Here is a 22,207-nt window from a genome sequence, read left to right as displayed (position 1 = left end):
GAACCCAACCAAAGTGATACCTCACAAATCGCTCGACCTTGTCTTCTCCACTCTTGGCACACCGGGCCAATGGACGGCGCATCTCGCTACCCAGCGTCCCACCCCCACATTGATCGAGATCACCACAGTCACCAACGCAACGGGACTTGAGGCTAATTGGGGGACCAAATTCCCGTGGTATGCCCGGCTCTTGATCGACTTTGCGGCCTGGTATTTGCATCCTCGGGTACCCAAAGGAGTCAAGTTTGTCGCGCATAACACCGCGTTCCTACCTCAGGACCTGGCGGCTATGGTGAAGGAAGCTGAAGAGGGACGGCTGAACCCGTTGATAGGCACAGGTCAGTCGTTCCTGAGTGTTGCAGATCTCGAGCTGATGAAAGGCAGAGTTCACGCTCGAACAAGGGGCAGAGGCGTTCGACCTTGCACACAAGGGGATCATAGGCAAGGTTATATTCCGTATCTCCGACTAACTTTTCAGTACTGTATCGCAGACTCTGACATGATAACATTTATTAAGTTGAGCGGCGCGGGCAGGGAAAAAGAAACAGCGGTACGGAATTATGGGACGATTCCACTTTCCGGGTCCAGGCCCACTTTTGCACGTCACTGCCATAACTCCGGTGTAACGTTGATCATCGGGAGTTACTCGCACCTCCGCCGTTGAAACGTGAGACAAAAGACGGAACACCGATCGGCGGAGTCTCGGACATTCCGTGATCATCAACAACCAGCGCTGGAGCTCAGTTTTTCGGACATGTTCCGTGCGACGTGGACCGAGCGAGTTTCACCAGTATGTTGTATGTCGTCTCCTGCACATCCAATAATCGAGGGAAATATCTGGTGTTTGTTGAGTCACACAGCAGATAGCGGTAGATCAATACCTCTTTCTGCGGCCTTTACGCCCGTATAGTATATCCTTTTTCGGTCTCGCCGGCGGTGTAAGCAAGGAGCGAAGCACAGCGTCATTCTCCTTTCTCCCTGCAACGTCCAACCAGAAGCCAAAGATCCAAAGCTGTTGCAGATCAGCCTGTCTCCAATAAGTCCTCAGGGGTTTCTTCTGCCCGTCCCAGGAACCCCGCGGACCGAGCGCCACGTGCTCCTTGAGCGGGAAGTCCTTGCACGTGCAAATCGGGAATTGTGATCATCTGCCAGCAACGGACACAGGGAAGCAGTACCGCCATGCTGCGTTGTACGGCTGTGTTCTCTTTGTACCTGGAGTTTGGAAAGGCCATCGGCTCATTGCGTGTTGCTGGCCAGTAAATATTCCGCCTGAACATGGCGTAAAGACTCATCAACGCTGAGAGGTGACATCGAGGCAAAGCAACCAACACATGAATAATGTAATTTACGGCAAGGGCGGATGGACACAGGAACCCGCGACCGCGAAGCCGTGGCGCGTCGAGAATTTCGAATTTTGAGGACGCAGGTCGGCGGATCACGGCCTCATTAGGAAGTTCTCTACTTCTTTTGTGCAAATTGGCTGCCACGCGCGTTCATTATTCGTGAGATTCAGGCGGATCAGACATAGCATATCACAAGAGCTTTACCCGATGTGATCGATTGATGATGGCGCAGAGTGTATACTTGATCGGGGTATAAAGATATCGTCAGCGGTGTCGAAAAGCGTGATATGTACCTCTCTAACGCCCTTTGTCGCTGCTTCACGCGCTCTTATAACGGCTTTGTTCACATCAGGCGGTGCGTCTTCCTGTGCATTCTTCGGCTGTCGAGCCCACGTGTCTGATTTCCCCGATTAATATAGCGGCGCGTGACGATCGCTTCTGCTGCTCAGTTTGGAAAGCGCAAAGGCCCTGGACCAGTGTCTCGGAGTGTTTGGTTTACTTTGGACAGTTGGGAAGAGAAGTAAGGGTGAGTCGTTAGGCGATGCAGGAGACGACCGGAATACAGAGCTGACGTTTGTACATCTACAGTATATATACCACCACTTACGAAAGACCAAGGTACGCTAATCCTCGTCGCCGCACAATGTTGATTGACCTCCTCGAAGCAAGGCACAGCACCGTCGCCGCCTCCGCTCATCTATCTTCCGTCACCGCATATCCCGATACCTACCTAGAGCAAAGAATGTACTTTCCCTCCTCGCTCCTCTTCCACCGCGCACAGTCGCCGGCACCCAGCACGCTATTCGACCGCCTCATGCGCACCCTCGCCCATACCTTGGGTGCACGCACAGACCTCTCAAGAGCACTTATCACCTCCGTCCTCTTTCACTCCCTCTTCCTCGCCCTCCTCTTTGCACCCCTGTCGCGAGCATCAGCAGTCGGTGTAGTCGCATACGCGGGGGGCACATTGGGCCTTCTCATGGTGCTGGAATGGGAGGGTCCAGCATGGACACACGGGCGCGCAGTAGGCAGGCTACCCCAGTACCTCCTTGGGTTGGTGAACCTCTTCGCGTTCTTCACGCTGGCGAGGCTAGCCGTGCAGGGTACTTGGGCATGTTTATGCTGGAAGATGGGGATGGACGCTGGGACGAGTGCGGGATTGAAGGTGCAAGTGAGGGTATTTGCCGCGCTGGCACTGATGGGAGGGACGGCGCTTATGTACGCTGCGCGGCAATCGATGAGCAAAGGTCCGCTCTCTCTCCCGTATTCTAAGCATTTGTGCTTATCTTTTCACCCAATCGTAGCCGCCGACACGCAGCCCCTACCTCTCCCCCCTTCAAGGCGGGCAGGAGGAAGACAACCCAGATCTCGTGCGCTCCCCCGCCTGAGAGAGCTCAGGCGTATGAGCTCAATCGCTACACTCCCACCTTACGAGCCTCCTTCGCCTGCACCACCGCTCACTCCCGTCACACCGTCGGATCCGCCCAGTTATTGGAGTGTGGTGGGTAGGGAGTGTGTGGAGTAGACACTTGGATGTGTTGGGTGAGGAAGGGAATGCAGCGCGCGAGGCATTTTTAGCGTAGATGAGGATTGCTCAGATCAGATGAGAGGTGAGACGCGCTGCATCAGTACATGCGATAGGAAGGGATGTATGTGCGGTAGAGTGTACATTCTGGCCGGGAGGAGATTGCGGACTCTAGTACAAGCTGCTCATACAGCGTATACCCTGTAGTTATACAATACTCGAATCACGATATTGTCATGCAAGTTTTGTTTCCAGGATGATAGCGTTGGATGCAGGTGGAGATGCGACTGGTGCAAGAGGCACGGGCAGGTTCGAATTCGCCGTTTCGGGGTTCCATTTCCAGGCATCATCCACTAACCTGGACAACACCCCGTCCCTCCCCTCCTTGCTCGCACCATAATACGAAGGGTTGCTTCCCAGCCTCCGGGCCAAGAAGGTCCATGACAGCAAGTCCATCGCATCCTGCTTGCTCTTCACGCTTCCCGCCTTCCGTTTCCTTGCGAACCAGCGATAGAACATCTCCCTCCCCTCATCCTCCAGCAAGGCCGATTCAAGAGGCTGACCCCGCTGCAAGAACCGGACGTACGTGTCCCTCTGTTCAGCCTGGCACATCAGGTGCATCCGTCCTGCGACCCCGTGCTGAACCGCCAGTCCTTGCATCCTCACCAACTCCCGTACCGTGTAGTCCCGCACTTGCCGCTCGGCGCCGTCCCCCCGGATGTACAGGTACTGCGCACCAAGTATGATTACGCTGCTTGCGCGGACGGGAAGAGTCCAGCACCTCTCCCGTGGAACAACGAGAACGCGCACGGTCCTGTCAGCGTAGAATCCCATTAGGAGGCGCTTGTCAGAGAGCGGCAGTGCCTCGTGATAGATTCCGATCCCAAGGGCGAGGGCATCCCCTAGGTTGGCGTTCCGCAGCCGAGTGAGCACTGGTTGTATGTCTTCGGATGTTAGGCCCGAGCCAAGGAAACCTTGTGTGTCGAACTCGATCGTGCATTGTTTGACGAGGTCGGCGGCGACGGAGTAACATTGTGCTCGGGAGGGTACGACAAAGATCGCATTCCCTCCAGGAGGGATCGAGCGAGCAACTCCGTATGCTGGCTTGATCATTGCCTTCATCAACGCTGCAGAATGGGGTATGGTGAATGTTTGGGTAGTGATGTCCAGTGGGGTATCACGGTCGCTTGGGAGGAAGGAATGCGCGAATTGTGGGTACACGTTCAACCAATCTCCAAGGGTCGATGGGTCATTCAGCGAAGCGCTGGTGGCAACGATGCGGATGCGTTGGGAGAGGCTCGCATGAAGGATGCTGGCGACGGACAGCTCGTACGATGCGTCGAGCGCGTCGAGGTCTTCAAGCACAACAAGACTGATCCGCGAGAGCCAGTTTTCCAACACCGTGTTGGATAGAACGGCTATTAAAACCTCCGCTGAGATTACCTGTATAGAGCCTTTGGCAGACCCTGTTAGGTCAGCCGCGGTATCAATTCTGTTCAGGCGAGCTCCGGAAACTTGAGCATACGGCTTGAGGGCCAATACGGTGTGTCGGGCTGACGTATGTTCGGGCGTTATTACAATCACATCTGAGGTTGGGGCAGTCCTGAGTGCTTGCCTAGGAATAATCAGCTGGGTTAGCATTCGCAAGATGAAAGGCTGACCATATTCCCAGGGACGCCAGAGTGGACTTTCCACATGCAGTCGGACCGCAAAGCAGGACATTGTGCTGAGTGTGCACAGTTGGCCAGAAACATTGGGTCTGAATGGCATTGAAATTCGTAATCAACTGGGAGTATGAACGAGCGAGGGCGGAGTCTTGAATCGCCGACGCAGAGAGCAGCGGTACATCCAAAAGGTCCGTGTGAGCATTGAGCGTCATAGGCAGCACAACTTCGGATAGATCAATTAGAATCTCGTGCTCGGCACCTAACCACTTGTCGGAAATGAACCGTATGCAGACAGATGGCGGCAGTTTGCTGCCGACGATAGGAATGGTGAAGTCGACATCAAGAATTTCGGTCGCTTGGTGGAAGAGAAGATGGTGCCATTGTAGGATGTCGACTCCTTCGTGGTCCTCCACCCAGAGCCAGAAGAATTCCGTCGAGCCATGGACCTTGCTGCTCCATTCAAATGCTTTGTTCACAGTTACTGCGATTCTCAGCAGATCTGAGCTCAGCGGTTTTACCGCATATGAGATAGCAGCACTAGGAAGCTGCTTTGCCGCCCGAAGGAGTGCCGCACCATGTCGTTCGTTCATGTGAACAAGCTCTCCCAATTCCGCCGCGGTCTGAGTAACCAAGTCGGAAACAGGCAATTCATCTGCCCATCGCTGGAGATTGTAGAGTAGCTCTTGCCCTAGATCAAATTGGGCCAGCGGATGTTGATATGGCCACATCTTCATCTCGACAGCTTTACTCATTGACATCAGAACGGCTGAGGCTCCTGCCCATTTCTTACTGATCGCGATTTCCAAGAGTGCACGAATGATGCGTCCGCCATTCTACATGATAGTTGAGCATCCTCAACGAGATTCATGCTGATATCTTTATCTCTACATACCTGCGCTGCATATGCTGTATCGGATACCAACGCGAAGTCTTCAATATAAGCACGGGAGATGTACCCTTGTAACAGGATGTTGACCTTCCCTTGACTGGTATCGGTGCCTCCCTAACCGAGTAATGTCAGGTGCTGAGTACGACATTTCAACAGACATCTACGCTACCTTGACTTGACATGGAATTATCTCGTCCATGAGATGTTTCAGCTCAGGGATTTCGTTCTCTCTCACTTGGATTTGATCGAACTGGAGGAATTTAGTTCATGCACTGTGTATTTCAGATAGATAGTCTTACTTCAGTACTCATACTGAGCATAGCTAGAACATCAGCTTCGGACATAACAGGTCGGAATTCCTTGTTGAAGATTTCGATGCTATTATACCGAATATAATACTTCGCGGCGATTCGTCCCAAGTCAGTGATTGTGAAGACGCCAGTAGCTTCATGGAACTGAATCATTCGGGCGTCAGCTAGCTTGCGTGCAGCTGATGTGACCAAGAGATTTCGTCGATTTCCAAGTTGCGGATCTTCAGCAGGCTCCTCATGAGACATTCCTGTCACGAATCTCATCAATACAAGCAACAACGAAGTTCAACAAGTACGAACCATAAACCATGGGGTTGCGTCGCATCCTGACAAAAAGATACGTGTATCCAACCCACTGGACAGCTTCCGTCACATTTGAAACAGTCCCCAACGATATTTCTGCGTTGAGTGAGTCAATCATACCGACAGTGAATTTAGACTCAATCGGGTGCTGATCTCTTGTCAGCGGAAGAACGATTTCGATGAGAATCTTACGGACCTGCGCTGTGATGGCATCCAAATAGTGATCAAGCTTATCTTGAGTGGTAGCAATATACCCAACACCACTGGATTCCATGCCTGGTCGACCAGCACGACCGAAGATCTGTCATCAATCAGATTGTCTCCTGAATACAGGAGCAGTCGCGTACCTGTAAGACATCTAATACCGACAGGTCCACAAAGGAACCTTGTCCGCTATCGTAGACTTGGGTGCCTTTGATAATTACTGCATGGGCGGGGAGATTGACCCCCCAAGCTAATGTGGCAGTACAACAAAGTACCTATATCAGACGTTAGCATTGTCAACGGGAGTGATAATATCACTCACCTTGATGGCTCTGGCTTCGAACATCTTTTCCATCATATTCCGATCTGACCGTAACATACCCGCGTGATGGATTCCAAATCCACGGTCGAAGAGCTGCTTCATTTCTTTGTTTCGGGAAGTACCGATTTCGCGGCGGAAAGAATCGTACTGCGGGTGGTCGGAAATATCGAAATCATCCAAGTTGCCTTCTAGCAAAGCTGCTTCACGGATGGCTTCTGCACTTTTGACAGTTTCTTTGCGAGCGTGAACGAATACCATCACTTGATGTCCCTCTTTCACCAATTCAGAAACCTTCTTGAACACAACTGCATCGAGATTCTTCTTGGACTGCGGACTGTTGGGCTTGCCTTTGACGCCAAGGAAATGTTGCTCGAGTGGAACAGGCCGAAAAGACGAGTCGAAGAAGAACAGTCCAGTATAGCGAGACACATGCAAGAAGTCGGCAACATCAATATAGTTGGGCAATGTGGCGCTGAGCCCAACGATGCGAATTAGAGATTGGCTCGACTCGACCTGACGAAGGGTTCTGGCGACAATGGTCTCGATTACCGCGCCACGCTCTTCGTTTAGCAAGTGCACTTCATCGATAATCAAGAGGCGAACTTTCTACAAGCATCGCTCAGCGTGGACGATTGATACTTCATTACTGGCGTACTGAGGCAAGTTCGCCTTCCCCGGTAGATTTGCGCGTCACGACGTCCCACTTCTCTGGGGTAGTAACAATCATCTGAGTCTCAGCAATTTCTGCTCGTGTCATTTGCATGTCACCTAATCTTAAAATATCAGAATGAGATGATGCGGTGGGCTGGGAATGTACCTGTTAGTTCGCGAACTTTGATGTTCAGCCATGCTAACCGCCTGCCGATCTTTCGGACAATTTCAGCAGCAAGAGCTTTCATGGGAGCTCTGCACTGTCACGGTAAGAAGAACGATTAATCTCAGGGCCTGATGCACGTACATATAGATAATCTTGAAATCATCACGCCTGATTGAGGCACTCATCATTGCTGGCTTGATCAAGCTCACATCGCCGTTCAAGTACTGTGACAGTACCCTTAAGATGGTGAGCACTGCAACATCCGTTTTACCCTGAGTTTCATGTCAGTTTTGTTTATTATTACAGTAGATCACAGCCCACCGCTCCAGTTGGTGCTGGGAGATGGGAGTTAATGAAACTGTCGTAAACCAAGGAACAAATATTGACACACCACACACAAGCATATTTTCATTGGTACTATATGCTGTCGGATACACAACAGACTGTATTCGATTGAGCGATTTGTATCCGGGGAAGGAGCCCTTCGCCAGATTGTCCAATTCAGAGACGGATATCAACCGCTCTCCAACTCGAGGGGGCACGGGCCTAGCAGGTGGAATAGTAACTTCCTCGGATTCTTCGTTATCCTCCCTTGTTGTACCAATGGGAAGGATGAATCGACTGCCTGAGGAGGATAGCATGGCACCTCCGGCGCCGGAGGAGTATACGTGCGGATATTGTGGCATCACATCAGCCATTTTTGTTGTCGGAATCACAGGTCGGCCGGCTGCATCTCGCAAAGCAGCTTCGCGCAATTTTCGAGAGGAGTCTTCGGTGAACGGCAGCGGCCCACCGACTGTAGATTGTGAGAATCATGTATTAGAAACGATTTGAACGAGACGCACCTAGAGCTTGTGTATGCCCGTTCATCCTCTCCTTGCCTTTACGCTGCATCTGCGTCGCCTCATTATCATAGAATACATGTCCAGTCCGTGAATCCTCTTGATATTTAACAGATTCTTGAAGCTATTAGCATGTCAGACAAACCCAGAACCTGCGGTGGGGCTTGTGTTACTCACTTGTCTTCCAATGTCAACTCGACTCTGCATGATCTGCATGACTAGCTCCATCTCATCGAACCCAAGCAATTCGGCGACTTCGATAGAAACTTGCTCATCTGATTTGCCTGACCGAAGAGCTTCCCCAAGTAGAGGAAGGAGTGGAACCATGTTCGGTTTGCTACCTCCAGATGAATCGTACGTCCACGCGTGAGGAATAGAATCTTACCTCTTCAGGGTGGAAACTAAGTCAATTTCTGCAGGCGCAGCAATATCTGTATCTGGACGGTCCATCGACATCCAAAGATCCATGACGGAGGGCACGGGATCATTGTCGAAGTCGGACAGGTTGTCGGGTAGAGACGTAGCTGCGGCCAAATATTGAGACACCACGCCAGAATCACAATACATAGCATACAAGGCTTTACGGATACTCTGTAATAATAAATGAGGCAAAGGCATAATGTGGTCACGAACAAGCACACCTTTCCCATTTCTCTAGCTCGCGAAGAATTTCCTCAACATCCTTTTCGACTTCTCGCTTCTGCGAACTCTCAACTAATGACTGAAGATGCTGCTGAAACCCATTCATTTCGATGACGAAAACTCTGTGTCCGTTCCTGTCTAAGAGAATACAGAGGTAGATAAGATGGAACGTTGCGTCTCAAGAAATGACTCGGTTGTTCAGGTCGACGTGATGGACAGGGTATCAATCAGGGTCTCGACTTTGTATTGCGGTCATCACAGCTCAGGCCCATCACAGGTCATGCGCATAGAGTTCTTTGGATTACCACAGTGCTGCTTGTTGCATTGTAGCCATTCTCGTCGGCCTTCAAGAACTTCTGAACCATGAGCTTAATATTTCTGTCGACGCTTGCGTCGACGAACTCTCTGGCAGCTGTGCGATTCTCGCGTCCTGTCCACGTCTCATCCTTGCGCATAATACCCTCTTCTCTGGCACCATTTCCCAGCTTGGCCGATTTTTCGTCGTACGTCGCGATTTGCTTAGATTAATTGCAGTATGATTGATATCCTAAAGCGAAACCGAACCTGCGTCGTTCTCATTAGACGTCTTCTTCAATTGGCAGACTTTGCCATCTGGGAACGAGAAACCCCGCCCTTCGAACGTATTGCTGCACTCTACGTTGCAAAATGCTGGGAACGAACTACAGTATGAGATTGATTCAAGTGAAGAAGTAGTGATTTTGCTCAAGAGTAACCCCCTAAGTCACTGACCACCATTTCCAGTTGGTCACGAGGTTGCTTATCCTCAAGGGGGCATTCAGCTCTATAACTTTGGCAGTTTATGGCCGGGATGCATCCGAACCGAAGAAAGAGGATGAACTTGAAATGGAGGAATCCTACATCCCTGCCCCAACATACGTTCCCGTACCACTGCCGGAGCCGTTGACGACACCGCTGCCCGCAGATCTCGATCCCAGTCGTATCACTGACCCACTCACATTGTGTCGCCGTCTTTTGGGTGCCGGGTCTGCCAATGCAGATGTTATTTCTCTGATGAGGCGAAATCTCAATGCATTTCCACCATCATCCAACAACACCACGTTGGATCAACTGCTATCCAGCTACGAGATAGGAGATGACTGGATGAGGGAGTTGATCCAAGCGCTTCAACGCCCCATCAATCCTTCTGATGTCACATCGGAAGCGTTGCAGAATATAGAAGAACACTTACTGGAGTGTATCACTCAATCGGTAAGACTAGTGTGAACTTGGGCCGAACCGTACACTTATTGCTTTCTAGCTGCCTGCCGAATTGATTGGCCAATTGATCTCTGTTCTGAGCGTGCAATCCTCGGTCCTTGTTGACAGTCTGCTCCCATTAATTCTGGAATCAGCCACTGACCCATCAATATATCCAACTCTACTGGAGGCATCGGCCAACGATAATATATCCGACAGTATTCGTCATGTCAAGTTCCCTCCAGGCTTAGACCCGGCGATATATCATCAGATGAACCAAAACGCCCACATGTGGGAGGCTCTACGAGAAGGCGAGACAGATCTCTCGTGGATCACAGCGAATATGTGGCTTCCGGGCTTCCTTCCGTCTATACTCGAAGTGCTTGGCGATACCGAAGATCTCAGCGCCTGGCCTCTGAATGCAAAGCTGGCAATCTCTGTGGCCAGCCTCTTGGCGTTGGCTACCGACTCTGACAATGACATCGCGGCGATGAAGGCGGCTGCGATACTGGAACTGTGGTTAGCCAATACCACAGTTGTTGAGGTGCGCATAATCCTAATTTGGCCCCCTGTAGAGTCTGACTTGCAGCAGGTCCTACATGAGGCCCTTGAGCATCAGAACATACAAGAAAATCTGTCATCTTCTCCAGCTCGTTCGCTACTGGAGAAAGTACACAGTGTGGCCGTTTCTTTGTCAAATCAGCGCAATGGGACGAGCTCATCCATCAATGGACATGGTGGAACGAGTGTACCCAGCGGTGATCTCGACATGGCGGCAGAATACCTGACACTGGCCTCCAAGCGATGGCCCGCCAAGAGCACCCAACAGCTGCAAGCTTATCTTCAAACCTTGTATACAAGGGTAGCGGCCGACCGGGACAGCCGCCCCATTACCCACGCCTTTTGGCGACGAAATACGTCTGCAGTGCAATGCATTATTCTTCTCTTGCTGGATGCGACGCGACGATTATCCGATCAGAACTGGGAGCTCAGCGATGCGACCTCAGCCCGCGATCTCGTCGCCACAGCCCTATTGACCGTTCGGATTCTGCATCACATGGTGCCCGAGTTCGGCATCTTATCCGGCATGGTCCCTCTCGTTATTCGTGCCCTAGTGTCGCTCCTCATCTCCCTGCGACAACCAACATACGCAACCAGATACGCGACTGAACCTACCATTCGCGCTGAATGCGAACGTTTGGTTGAGCTCATTTCCGATGTAGATGATGATGGCATCTTCGTACATTCTGGTGCTGATGTGATTCTCCCCGTCTTGTTACAAGAGTCCCTTCGTTGGGATGAAGGTATCGATCCGATGAGTAGGATTTCGGCATCTGCCGACCTCTTGATAGTCCTGTTGAATGTTGATCACAGCTCCAAGGCTCGAAGCCAAGCATGGGCAAATCAGCTTATTCACGAGCTACCGATGCTACATTTCTTGCTCATCGCTTTGGATGGTTCGAGGTTGAGGCAAATAGTAGACATCATATGCGACATCGATGACGGAGAGTTTGGCATTGTTGATTGGCTGGTTTTGGAACGACTTGCCTCAATCGAACAGGAGGCCTCAGTCGTGGGAACAGAATATGGACAGCCAACCAACCAAGTCTCGACCGCGTTCTTCAACTTCCGGGTAGAACGATCTCTGGAATTCATGACCAGTCTGGGTCTTCCTCAGCTTGACGCGTACATGGAGCCGGGACATCCCATTGCACCTGCCATGGCCAAAGGACTGTGGGAGATATGGGATCGGCCCATCAAGCTCTCCAACAGTCTCGCCGAACAAATTCTCTCTCGAAGTACAGCCGACGATACACTGAGGCCAGTGGCTGTTGCAATTCTGATCGCCACCAATTCTACAAGCGAGGCGGGCAATGCCATCATTGATGTGCTCCCGAAGCTCGTCCCCTTGCTAAATGGCCTTGAATCCAGCGTCGTTCAGAAAGAAGAGCAACTGCTTCGCGCTGTTGGCGCAGCAATAGCATTCTTACCCGAGCTCGAGGAGCAGATCACGGTCGAATGGCAGCGCGGTGAAGTCACACTGGAGTTCGCTATCACTCTACTCCAGACTACGCTGGGTTTCTTTCCAAACACCGATGGCGTGATCACAGGGATACCGGTGCCGACGCTGTCCGAAGGTACCGCTGCCCGATTCAAGGGATTGGTCGAAGTGCTTCTCGATGCAGAGAGGGCCTTAACCTTGACGAAGTTGTTGACTCGCCTGTCGCTGCCACTCATCTCTACTCCACTGCCCGAGCCAGCATCGAGCTCGCTCTTGATCGGATCAGCGCTCCCCACGCTCGTTCAAGCAGAAGTTGCTCGTCCACCCAGCACGCCTCTGTCAAGACCTTTGAGTGGGCTGGATGGCGGTGTCAAGACGGCACCACCATCAGCACGTAAGTCAAGCCCACTTGCTTCACTCGCCAAAAACTACTCGAACAACGACTTCCGCGAGCTTCGCACGCTTCCTCAAGCGCGGCTGAACACTAGCCGACCTCCGAGTCGTCACGTCGACGACTTTGAGCATACCGTCGAGGAGGCGGTCACCACATCGATGCCAAGTGCCATACCCACGCTGGGGTCAGCAGCGCTGCCATCTATTCCTGTTCCTGGCGTGTTGCCCGGTGGAGGAATGCCGTTCTATACCGGTTGATCAGACAAGGACCAAAAAATTACTTGGACAAATTCATGACATTTTGGTTGACCCTGGAGTCAAGATATCCTTTGTTACAAATCCTTTCTGTATCTTCCAGGTATAGTGATGATGATGTATCGTTAGAGTCATTACTGCTACAGAGGCCAAAAGAAGGGACGAAAGCGCGGGAAGACATTCGGAAGGTTCGCATAGATGGTTTTTGGTTGTTTGAAATCGAATCACACTGCGACGAAAGGGACTCGACGATGGAGACCGTCCGTTTCTAATATGGGCGCCTCCTCTGACTGAGGAGAGACATGAAAATACTCCGAGTAGTCGGAGGCGGGTCGAGGGGACGAGGACGCTGGCTCTGGCGGGGTGGACGGCGTCTTCTTCCCTATATGATACGTCCGCTTCCTCCTCGCCTTCACCGGTGCCTTTTCGGGTGCTGCACCGCCTAAACCAGGCGTGCCAGCCTTGGGCACTGCGCTCCTCACAGCATAGTGCTGCATAGACCGGGTGTAGGGGGAGAGCGTTTGGTGGGAGTTGGTGAGCATCGCCAGCTGGCTAACGCGGGCGTTCACAGCGGGCTTGAGGATGATGCCCCGCTCGCTGCCGTACTCTGATCGAGGTGGGGAGCCGACGTATAGCGGATCGAATGGTGAGTGGGAATGGGATGACAGGCGGCGCTGGGTGATGCTCCCACTGCGAGCGCGGGCGAATGATTTGGCAGAAGAGGGTGAAGCGGGCTCGTCTTCCTCCGTAGGGGGCACTTCGGAGGAAGGAGGAGTAGAGCCTGAGTACGTGAGCCCGCTGGAGGAGCGCGAAGGGCGTGCGGAGGATTGGGCCGCTCGGGAAGATAACGGTGGTCGGGGAGGAATATGAACCGAGCCTGGGGTGGTTGTAGGCGGACTGACGCGGCGGGAAGCAGGCATGGATCGCGTACGATTCATGACATGTGTTGCGCCAAGGAGGGAAGGCGTGTATGCGCGGTGTGGGAGAGAATATGTCGACCCAGCGATAGGCGGTCTTGCGTGCAGGTTCGGCACAACAGGAGAACGCATCCCCGCGGGCTCTTCGCCCTCCCATCCCGGGAAATAGCCCGCTGAGGCAAAGGCGAGCCCGCTCGGCCGGGGTCCAACAGCCATCGCAATCGGTGTACTCGCTGCGCTGACAGGGGTGTGGATCATCAGACCAAGAGGCAAGGTATTAGAGCGAGCAAACTTGAGTCTCTGCATATTCGGGATACCGCTGACTGACAAGCTCCTGCTTGGCGCACGTAACGTGCCCTGCGTAGAACGCACGGTGGCTGTATCGCTCGGCGTGCCGATCAAGCTCTGAGAATGCAGCACCCGTGGGCGGGTAACCGTCCCCCCCCCAACGGCGTAGATCGTCTCGTAATCCACAGCGGGGTCGATAACGCTTTCGTCCCAGCACTCGCTCGCCGCAGCTTCTCCAGGCCACACACTCGGTCCCGGAACTGGAGCAGGGACAGAAGCAAGAGATACAGAGGATTGCTCCCATTGCTCCTCACTCACTTCCCCTTCTTCGTCCTCCTCTGGAATATCGGAAGGAACGTCGTCGGACGCTTCCGGCTCCTCGGCAAGCTCAGCCAGACCACCGCTGTGATGGAACAGCTTTGCGAAACCGGAGTAATCGCCTTTGGCAGGGAGTTCTTCAGGTCGCAAACCATATGTTGGGTCGTAGTTCTCGATATCAGGGAAGCTGGAAGGAGAGACGGGGGTAGAGATTGGCATGGGACTGGAAGTGGAGTCGACAGAGCGCGGGGAGCGGATGGATGATGCGTAAGAGTAGCTTTGTTCGGCCATGCTCGCTGCATAGAATTGCCGCTCGAGGTCTGCGCGCGGGCTGTATGTCGAAGGCGGCGGAACAGGGTGCAGCACAGGGGTGACGTACGATCGGTCCCCTTGCTGGGAGACGCTCTCCAAGTCCGGGTCCTCTGTAGGAGGGTGGGCGAACTTGCGTGCATACGGAACTTCCACACGGGCTTTACCGCTCAGGTCTTTGGAGAGCCACTGCTGGGAAAGCTTGTGTATGATGCTCGGCAGGTCCTCGCGGAACATCTCCCGTAACTGGCCCTCGATCTCCTTCTGGATGTACTTTTGTATCACCCCAATTCGATCGAACGTGCTGTTGACATCGACGTTCTGCAGGGGATCGGTCTTGAACACAAGAGTGATGCCCTTTTGCTTGGAGACGACGAGGACGACATAGGAGTTGAGTTTGAAGTTGGATAGCCGCAGGTTCATAGGCACCACGAGTGGCGCTTGCGCGGCAACCATCCCACCGCTACCATCAATAACGTGTGTCTCCCGTTTCTTGTGTATGAGCGGATTTGCCTAAGGATCTCATTAGATGCACGCCCCCTATCTGCGAACCTCCTCACGCACCTGCACTTTCGTCCTAAGCACAATATATGCGTCACCCCCATAGCTCAGCCTGAAAATCCCACGAAACTGATCCATCGTAAGCTCGCCAATATCCCGGACCTCCAGTTCAGGTGGCTGCGTGCCCATCTCGAGTTCGACGACCTCGATGCGGTCGGCGATGATAGGCGGTTTTGAGCCCTTATTGAGCGCGGATTCGAGCATCTCCCGCGCCGAAGCGTGAAATTGATCGCTGAACCGCGGCCAGTTGAACACGAATGCCATCCTGGTTCCTGGGGGTCCTCGTCAAGTCGAGGATGAGATGCACTGTTGAAGTACGCTTGCTGTGTTGCTGCCGAAGGAGATGGTGATATGCCTCAAATTTGCACAAATGACCGTCGCTAGGAGCAAAGATGGAGTTGTGGGTCAAGCGACGTCCATCTGGTTGACGTCTGTCCAATTCGTGTGCGGGGTTAGCTGGCAGCCAGCGCGGGGTAAAAAGGGGGATAAAATGGCGGTAAAAAGGTAAAAGAGTAAGGGCTAAAAGGGCGCTGTCTGTCGTCTGTCTGTTTGCCTGTGGGCGGGAAGGGCCATAACAGGGCACGGGAAGCGGGAGGCGCGGGAACAGAACATGGACAAGCCGAAGGGACCCGCGTTCATTGCACACACCGGTCATGCCGACATCTCCAGCAGCGCCTCGGCCATTTTTTATTCGTTCTCCCGTCCCCCACGGACATGAAAAATCGTTGTAAAGTGGTTTTGGCTATAGCAAATTACAGATAGGCAATTGGTGTGATCATTTTACCACTTTGCCAATAATATCGACACCAATGCGGCTGTGCAATACTGGAAGTTTATGTGCTCCATGTGATGTCATTTACAAATTCATTTATTAACCTGACGACGAAAGCTATGACTAACTCTGTTACCTACTGAGGCAACGTACCTGGTATGACTCGGTCATGGGCAAGTAAACAAAAATACAACAAGCTCGGTCGCCACATCCCGGATTCAGAGCAAGAGCTTATCGTTTGCCGCCGAGAGAATTTGCAGGAACACATGACCCCGCGCGGGTCCCGTCCTGTCGACGGGCCACAGGACAGACCTCTCCGAGCTTCTGCAACGGCGGGTCGTGACCAATAATGTGTGGACGAAGACGGTCTTTCCACATCTTCATGAGCTTCATCTAGCGTCCCGCAAATCGACTTTCCGACCAGGACCTGTTACTGATCTTCGGTCTAAACAGTAGAGAGGACGAATATTTCCCGGTGCTGCAGCAACCTTGGGCTTGCCTACGATGCGACGACTGTTCGGACATTCCTCCATAATTGCATGGACGCTGAGCTTCGTACACACAATCTGAAGCACAGGTTAGCATACTACCTATTAGACGACTTACGGCCTGGTTCGGCGGATTCTCGTTTCTGCACAACACGGGTTTTCATGACTTCACTATCTCCCGTCTTCACGTCTGTATCTCTTGAATAGGATTCTTCAAAACTAGCGTACTTGAGAAGCGGTTGACATAGATGGAAACAGGTTCAGGTTCTCTTCTGGGTGTGCATCCGCAGACTTGAGGAACTTGGGAATACGACAGGCTCTGCGTGTACATTGATCGACCAACCTTGCCAGACCTTCCCAAGATCATCGACGCCATCTTGATCCACATACCGAAAAGCACCACTTTGGAAGAAAGGTGGCCATAGAAATAGAGTGAAAAGGCGCGTTCAGTACCGCTTGGGGCTCCGGCTCCGGTCCCGATCATCTCTCCTCCTGTCTTCACGTCCATAGGGGTCTTCTTTCTTGACCGGAGCGCGCTCTTCACCACGATCTGCTGTCACCCGGTCGCGATCGTCGTATTCACGGTCAGCCCGACGATACTCGCGATCGCGGTCGTAGTTGCGCTCCCTGTCCCTTTCGAAATCCCTTTCGCCTTCGCGGGAACGATAATCTCTGTCACGGTTATGGTCCCTGTCACGGTTGTAGTCTCTGTCGCGGTCCCTGTAGTCGCGGTCGCGGTCTCTATCACGGAAATCGCGGTCACGGTCAGGGCGGTCAAAATCCCGAGGGCGATAGTCGCGGTCACGGTCGCTCCTATAGTCGCCTTTGCCATAGCTCCTGTCGTACCCGCTCCTGCGATCACGGTCGGGTGCACCCATGTAGCGGCCTGGCGTGGGGTCATGCGCACGCTCGGTTACGGAGTAATCGACACGGATGTTCCGGCCGTTCACATCCCTTCCGTTCAGCTCAGAGATGCATTTCGTCGCGTCTTCGACTGTAGCCATTTGGATAAACCCAAAGCCGCGGGAACGGTCAGACTGTTCATGCTGGTCAGTTCAGACTCATATGCTTCAGAAGGAGGCACATACGCGCTGGTCATAGACGATGGTAACGTGTTCAACCGTCCCATATTGGTTGAAAAGCTCCTCCAGATCCCTCTCCACGGTGCGAACAGAGAGACCAAAAACACCAAGCACGTTCGTAGCCTTAGGTGCTGTCGTGTTCCTTCCCTTCGGGGCGGGAGCAGAACGACGAGGTTCAGGGGAGCGGCGGCGATCACGGTCGTCGTCGCGAAGGCGGTCACGATCGCGCTCACGATCAATGTCCATGTCACGGCCGCGTGGCGCGTCCCCGTTGGTTGTAGGTGGAGGGCGGTCACGGTCTTCCTGAGCGCTCAGCATGTCAGAATACTAGAAAGGTTTATGTAAGGACGTGTAAAAAGTGCAGGTCAATAAAAGTGTGCCTACCATGACTTATTATACTTGAGGTTGGTGGTGGAAGAGAGGGAAGAAGTGCATCCGAGGACGACTCACACTTTGTCTGGGAACGGCAAAGTGGAGCGGAAGCAAAGAAGTTGCCGCGCGACTCCCACGTGCTCAGTATCTGCCTCCGTGAGAAGGAAGGGATGAGGCCTGAAACTGTACAGTTGATGCGCCGCTCACTTTAGGGTACCACTCACCGAATTCTGCTCCCGGTGGTCAGTGTCGTCCCGGCGTCACAGCAGCAATTCGACTTCACCGACAACAACACTTTCTCGACGGCAAGATGGTACGTGCTCACCATGCAAGAGAATGCAAGTGACAGTGTTGACGGTCATTGATGTGCTGCAGGGTATCGACATCGAGAAACACCACGTCAAGAAGGGCGCCAGGACCGCCCCCAAGAGCGAGGATCCTTACCTCCTCCTCCTCGTCAAGCTCTACCGCTTCCTTGCCCGCAGGACCGACGCACGCTTCAACAAGGTGTGTAGCATCTGCGCCTCACGCAAGTCAAGTGTCTGATCTTGGTCCGCAGGTCATCCTCAAGCGCTTGTTTATGAGCAAGATCAACCGGCCTCCCATCTCCATCTCCAAGGTCCTCGCCGAGACGCACGGAGGCAAGACAGCTGAGGGGAAGGTGGTCGTGACCGTCGGTACCGTGACGGATGATGAGCGTCTTGTGGAAGTTCCTAAGCTCTCCATCGCCGCTCTCCGCTTCTCGCGCAGCGCAAAGGAGCGCATCCTCGCCGCAGGTGGGGAGTGCCTTACTCTCGACCAGCTCGCTCTTCGTGCCCCTACTGGCTCCAACACCGTCCTCCTCCGTGGCAAGAAGAATGCACGCGAGGCAGTCAAGCACTTCGGCATGGGTCCCCACCAGCACAAGAAGCCGTATCTTACGTCCAAGGGCAGGAAGTTCGAGAGGGCGCGTGGAAGGAGAAAGGTAAGTTCCGGACGAAAGGCCCTTTATACAATTTTATCTGACATGTCTTGTGCTAGTCCCGTGCCTTCAAGGTATAATGTGCTGTCGTTGGATCCTGAGGGAGCGAGAGGGCAGTGTATATGGGCCGTCAGAAGTGCGTTTGGACATATATCTTGTCCACAAAATATGGTGTATGCCTTATGTCGTCATCTGCAATGCCATGCTCTGCATACGATATCAGTTTTCGAGTGCCTCAGGTGTTCATTATTAACATGATGTCATTAAGTTGTGCAAAGTGTAAGTTATATCCAGTGTAATGCCCAGTACCACCCCTCAATCCAATTTGGTCGCCGTCCAACCCTGGTCCACAAACTCTTCTACCTCGTCGGCCTTGGTTATTACCGGGCTGGGCGGTACGACCACCACACCAGGGAGATGCTCGATCCTCTCCAATCTGCGTTTCTCCTTCTCCGCTCTCTGCTTCAGCTTTCCAAGTAGGAAGGGCCTCCCACCAAGCCAGAAGAACAACAGTGGTACGAACGACATCCATGTCCCATACCAGCCCATCTTGCCCCAACCGAGGAGGGAGTTTTTGGCCGTGAGAAGAATGAATGGGGCTGCGCAGTAGTTCAGCTCCATGGACGTGCAGATCATACCCAGGATGTCGTAGATCCGTTTGATCAATGTCGGGGGTGGCGGCGGTGGTACGAAAACCTTTCCACCAGAAGAACCTGGCACGCCAGAAATCGGTGTGCCTGGTACCGGAGAGACTCCGTCTTCGGGAGCTGGGGTGGCAGCGCGAGTCGAGGGTTCTGTATCAGTAGTTGCCCTCCTTATTTCGACAACTGGTGGCAGCAAGAATGGGCGCACACAGCTCCGCATCATTCTTGCCACTGTTTGAACAAAGCCCCCTTGTATGAAGGTCAGGTAATAACCCGATTCGGACCCATGCTGTATTGCATAAGCATCTCATGCACGAATAAAGTAGTCATTACTCACCCATAGGGCGCTGACGAGGAAAGTAAGCATACTACTCCTGAAACCAGGTTTCTTTCCCCTAGGAGTCACGCGTTTGTAGACACAATGCCTGAGCCAAACGTTTGTATTCACGTTCCAGTTGTCAAGAAGAAGTTTGATGTTCGGAGCAAATTCGACGTTGAGGATATTGACGTTCGTTGCCCGATTCCAGAGGGTTTTCCCATCCCTAGTGTAACCGTTGAATCCTAGGCCTGTCAGGATTGCGGCACCTTCAGACAGCTTCCAGGCGCCGTAGTACTTGGTACGCTGGACGATGCCCATCAACTGCACGAGGAAGACACTAGTCAACCCATGAGTACGGCCACGCACGGATCATGAGCCTGCAACGCACCGCTTGACAAACGCTTGTTTCTCCCAGCCCTCCTGCATCACCTGGAAATAGTTGACTCTCGAATTGCAAGTCAGCCATATCACAATATTGACAGCGCCAATCGCCATGTGATAATACGCCGAGCGCTTTCGGCCCTCGAGTACGGTAACAGCAGGTACGGCCTTGCCTTCCCGTGGTGTGTAAAGAGTGCCAGAACAGAGGGCCCGGTATGTATGGAAGTCGCAGGATGGTCCGACCAGAAATCCCGGGAAGTAGAAGCTGCATAGATTATCGTCGAAGGGAAGAAACGGGATAGAAGGCAAAGAGCATACCAATATCCCAAATACTCCAGCAGCGACGGGAACTGTACGACCCTACTTTCCTTTTGTTGTTGGTCAAGGAACTACGGACTGGTCAGCTTGCATAGCAGACGTGTACATGCCCACACACCTCATCCGGTTGCCTCCCGTCATGTATATTCCAAGCGAGGGTAGTGATTTTCATGACAAGTACCATTTGACTGAATGTAATGTCGAAGTTCTCAACGCTGAGGTGGAACCAAATGCGGTATAGGTGACTGCACAAAAGTTAGCAAATCTGACCGGGGAACCCCAAACAACACACGCACTTGTACATCAAATGCACCATGGCAAAGCTAGTGACTCGTCAGAAATAGATCGATACTGATGATGTGAGATACGCACAAAAAGACCGCCCATGGCATATACTTGTGCTTCCATCGCAAGAGCACCCAAACGCCAGAAATGCTGAAGAGCTCGTGGGCAATGCCGCTGTACAGTTTCAGCTCAAGGAGAGCGTAAAGCGAGATGAAGATGCTAAAGATGTGTCGCAGGGCAGGTAGCTCGTTCGGTATGCGGATGTAGAGATGACCCAAGGGGTAGTTTAATGTGAAGAAGATAAACACCTTGAACATCGGTTAGCCGGGAATGTATTGATGCTCAACGGACATGCACGCACCTTGATCTGGTCTTCCGGTGCACCCGTGATAGAGTGTAATCTGCTCGCTATCGAATCCATCAACATGTTGGGAACCAAAGAACGGGGACGGGGTATGTTGTTCAAGAAAACGAGGGAGAATTCGCAGTCAGGGGAACACATACGCAGACTTGGTACCGTAAATGATTACTGGAGAAAAGGAGGACCCTTCCCTACAACACGTCATGGTGCAAGAGAGCCTTTTAGGGGACGATCACGCGCCGGCCGGAATGGCCGACATCTCCCCCTCATTGTGATGGACTGGCACGCCACAGCGTTGTTGAAACGTGCGTGGAGATCATAGACAAAAAAAATGCGATCCAAAGTCGCCATTGATGGAATGGCGATTCTATTTCAATGTAGGGCCATATTTGGCAGGTGGGGTACATCACCCAATTCTGATGCCAGCGTAACCTTTCAGAACTGTGTCAATGTGGATACCAATGACGTCTGGGGAAATCTTGATAATACAAGGTTATTCTACCACAGGAATCCTGAGCGAGTTCCTAGGTGACTCCGTGAACTCCTCTCCAGCCACATACACAGGGCGGGAGGGTCCCTCCTCAAGCCCACCAGGAAAGGTAGTAGGATGCACCAAGGGTGACCCGGTAGACGCCTTCTCGACCAAGGTACTACCAGTGCTGGGTCGTTCTTCGTCGATTGGGGTCAGAGGGGGGCAAGAACGGTGTGCGCTGCACGAGAGCGCGAGGATGTAGATGAAGAGAGTCATCACTATCCGAAGCTTAGTCCTGATCACCAATAATATATGCACAAATGATCGGATGCTCACGTGAAATCCACACGAGAAACGAGAATGCTTCGGTAGTGACGAGCATCCTGCATATCTTTTGCTGATATTGACACTCCGGGTCACTCGAGCAGTGGACTGGCGCGGAACATCCGCCCAACCGACCAAAAACACTTCTGTCATATGCTGCCGTAGCCAGCCAGACCGGCCAAAGTATTGTGAGTGAGAAAACCTCTGGTCTCGTCCAGGTCGTGATCCCATTCACGCGGAATACATCTGTCATCATCCTGCGGATCGTGTCAGCGAACAGACATGGCAGGAGAGGGAACCTC

General features: G+C 52.7%; 8 protein-coding genes across 8 annotated transcripts; 4 read left to right on the top strand and 4 right to left on the bottom strand.

Annotated features, from left to right (window-relative positions):
* Positions 1-16: 16 nt before the first annotated feature.
* On the top strand, positions 17-470 carry DACRYDRAFT_103443 (uncharacterized protein; the record flags this gene model as incomplete). The annotated part of the gene is made up of 2 exons (XM_040767755.1): positions 17-338; positions 385-470. Coding segments are annotated over 2 exons (408 nt in total), but the record flags the coding sequence as incomplete, so codon positions are not given.
* A 1,592-nt stretch (positions 471-2,062) lies between these two features.
* On the top strand, positions 2,063-3,017 carry DACRYDRAFT_19631 (uncharacterized protein). Its single transcript, XM_040771595.1, has 2 exons — positions 2,063-2,590; positions 2,648-3,017. The coding sequence occupies exons 1-2, from the start codon at positions 2,457-2,459 to the stop codon at positions 2,850-2,852; spliced, it is 339 nt and encodes a 112-aa protein (XP_040633389.1). The 5' UTR covers positions 2,063-2,456; the 3' UTR covers positions 2,853-3,017.
* Positions 3,000-8,028, bottom strand: DACRYDRAFT_61260 (Sec63-domain-containing protein). Its single transcript, XM_040775664.1, has 14 exons — positions 7,773-8,028; positions 7,703-7,716; positions 7,523-7,653; positions 7,382-7,470; positions 7,220-7,332; positions 6,565-7,170; positions 6,386-6,517; positions 6,231-6,339; positions 6,036-6,191; positions 5,724-5,983; positions 5,594-5,674; positions 5,428-5,538; positions 4,530-5,368; positions 3,000-4,483 (listed from the first exon to the last, which is right to left on the bottom strand). The coding sequence occupies exons 1-14, from the start codon at positions 8,020-8,022 to the stop codon at positions 3,103-3,105; spliced, it is 4,272 nt and encodes a 1,423-aa protein (XP_040633388.1). The 5' UTR covers positions 8,023-8,028; the 3' UTR covers positions 3,000-3,102.
* Positions 8,029-9,228: 1,200 nt separating this feature from the next.
* On the top strand, positions 9,229-12,736 carry DACRYDRAFT_103440 (uncharacterized protein; the record flags this gene model as incomplete). Its single annotated transcript, XM_040767754.1, has 5 exons — positions 9,229-9,368; positions 9,419-9,578; positions 9,628-10,095; positions 10,145-10,627; positions 10,676-12,736. The coding sequence occupies 5 exons, from the start codon at positions 9,229-9,231 to the stop codon at positions 12,734-12,736; spliced, it is 3,312 nt and encodes a 1,103-aa protein (XP_040633387.1).
* Positions 12,737-14,670: 1,934 nt separating this feature from the next.
* DACRYDRAFT_30121 (uncharacterized protein) lies at positions 14,671-15,390 on the bottom strand (the record flags this gene model as incomplete). Its single annotated transcript, XM_040774332.1, has 2 exons — positions 14,671-15,078; positions 15,130-15,390. Coding segments are annotated over 2 exons (669 nt in total), but the record flags the coding sequence as incomplete, so codon positions are not given.
* A 672-nt stretch (positions 15,391-16,062) lies between these two features.
* Positions 16,063-17,873, bottom strand: DACRYDRAFT_19628 (RNA-binding domain-containing protein). Its single transcript, XM_040771594.1, has 3 exons — positions 17,853-17,873; positions 17,475-17,795; positions 16,063-17,423 (listed from the first exon to the last, which is right to left on the bottom strand). The coding sequence occupies exons 1-3, from the start codon at positions 17,853-17,855 to the stop codon at positions 16,833-16,835; spliced, it is 915 nt and encodes a 304-aa protein (XP_040633385.1). The 5' UTR covers positions 17,856-17,873; the 3' UTR covers positions 16,063-16,832.
* A 220-nt stretch (positions 17,874-18,093) lies between these two features.
* DACRYDRAFT_19627 (60S ribosomal protein L18) lies at positions 18,094-19,021 on the top strand. The gene is made up of 4 exons (XM_040771593.1): positions 18,094-18,153; positions 18,216-18,347; positions 18,400-18,804; positions 18,861-19,021. The coding sequence occupies exons 1-4, from the start codon at positions 18,151-18,153 to the stop codon at positions 18,879-18,881; spliced, it is 561 nt and encodes a 186-aa protein (XP_040633384.1). The 5' UTR covers positions 18,094-18,150; the 3' UTR covers positions 18,882-19,021.
* A 52-nt stretch (positions 19,022-19,073) lies between these two features.
* Positions 19,074-21,175, bottom strand: DACRYDRAFT_113187 (MBOAT-domain-containing protein; the record flags this gene model as incomplete). The annotated part of the gene is made up of 8 exons (XM_040769583.1): positions 19,074-19,734; positions 19,783-20,101; positions 20,153-20,410; positions 20,464-20,534; positions 20,582-20,708; positions 20,760-20,786; positions 20,836-21,056; positions 21,110-21,175. 8 exons carry the CDS (start codon positions 21,173-21,175, stop codon positions 19,117-19,119), a joined length of 1,707 nt encoding a protein of 568 aa, XP_040633383.1. The 3' UTR covers positions 19,074-19,116.
* Positions 21,176-22,207: the final 1,032 nt, after the last annotated feature.

This window comes from Dacryopinax primogenitus (genome assembly GCF_000292625.1).
Source record: "Dacryopinax primogenitus strain DJM-731 SS1 chromosome Unknown DACRYscaffold_1, whole genome shotgun sequence".
Lineage (NCBI taxonomy): Eukaryota > Fungi > Basidiomycota > Dacrymycetes > Dacrymycetales > Dacrymycetaceae > Dacryopinax > Dacryopinax primogenitus.
This window is presented reverse-complemented; position numbering and strand designations above follow the sequence as displayed.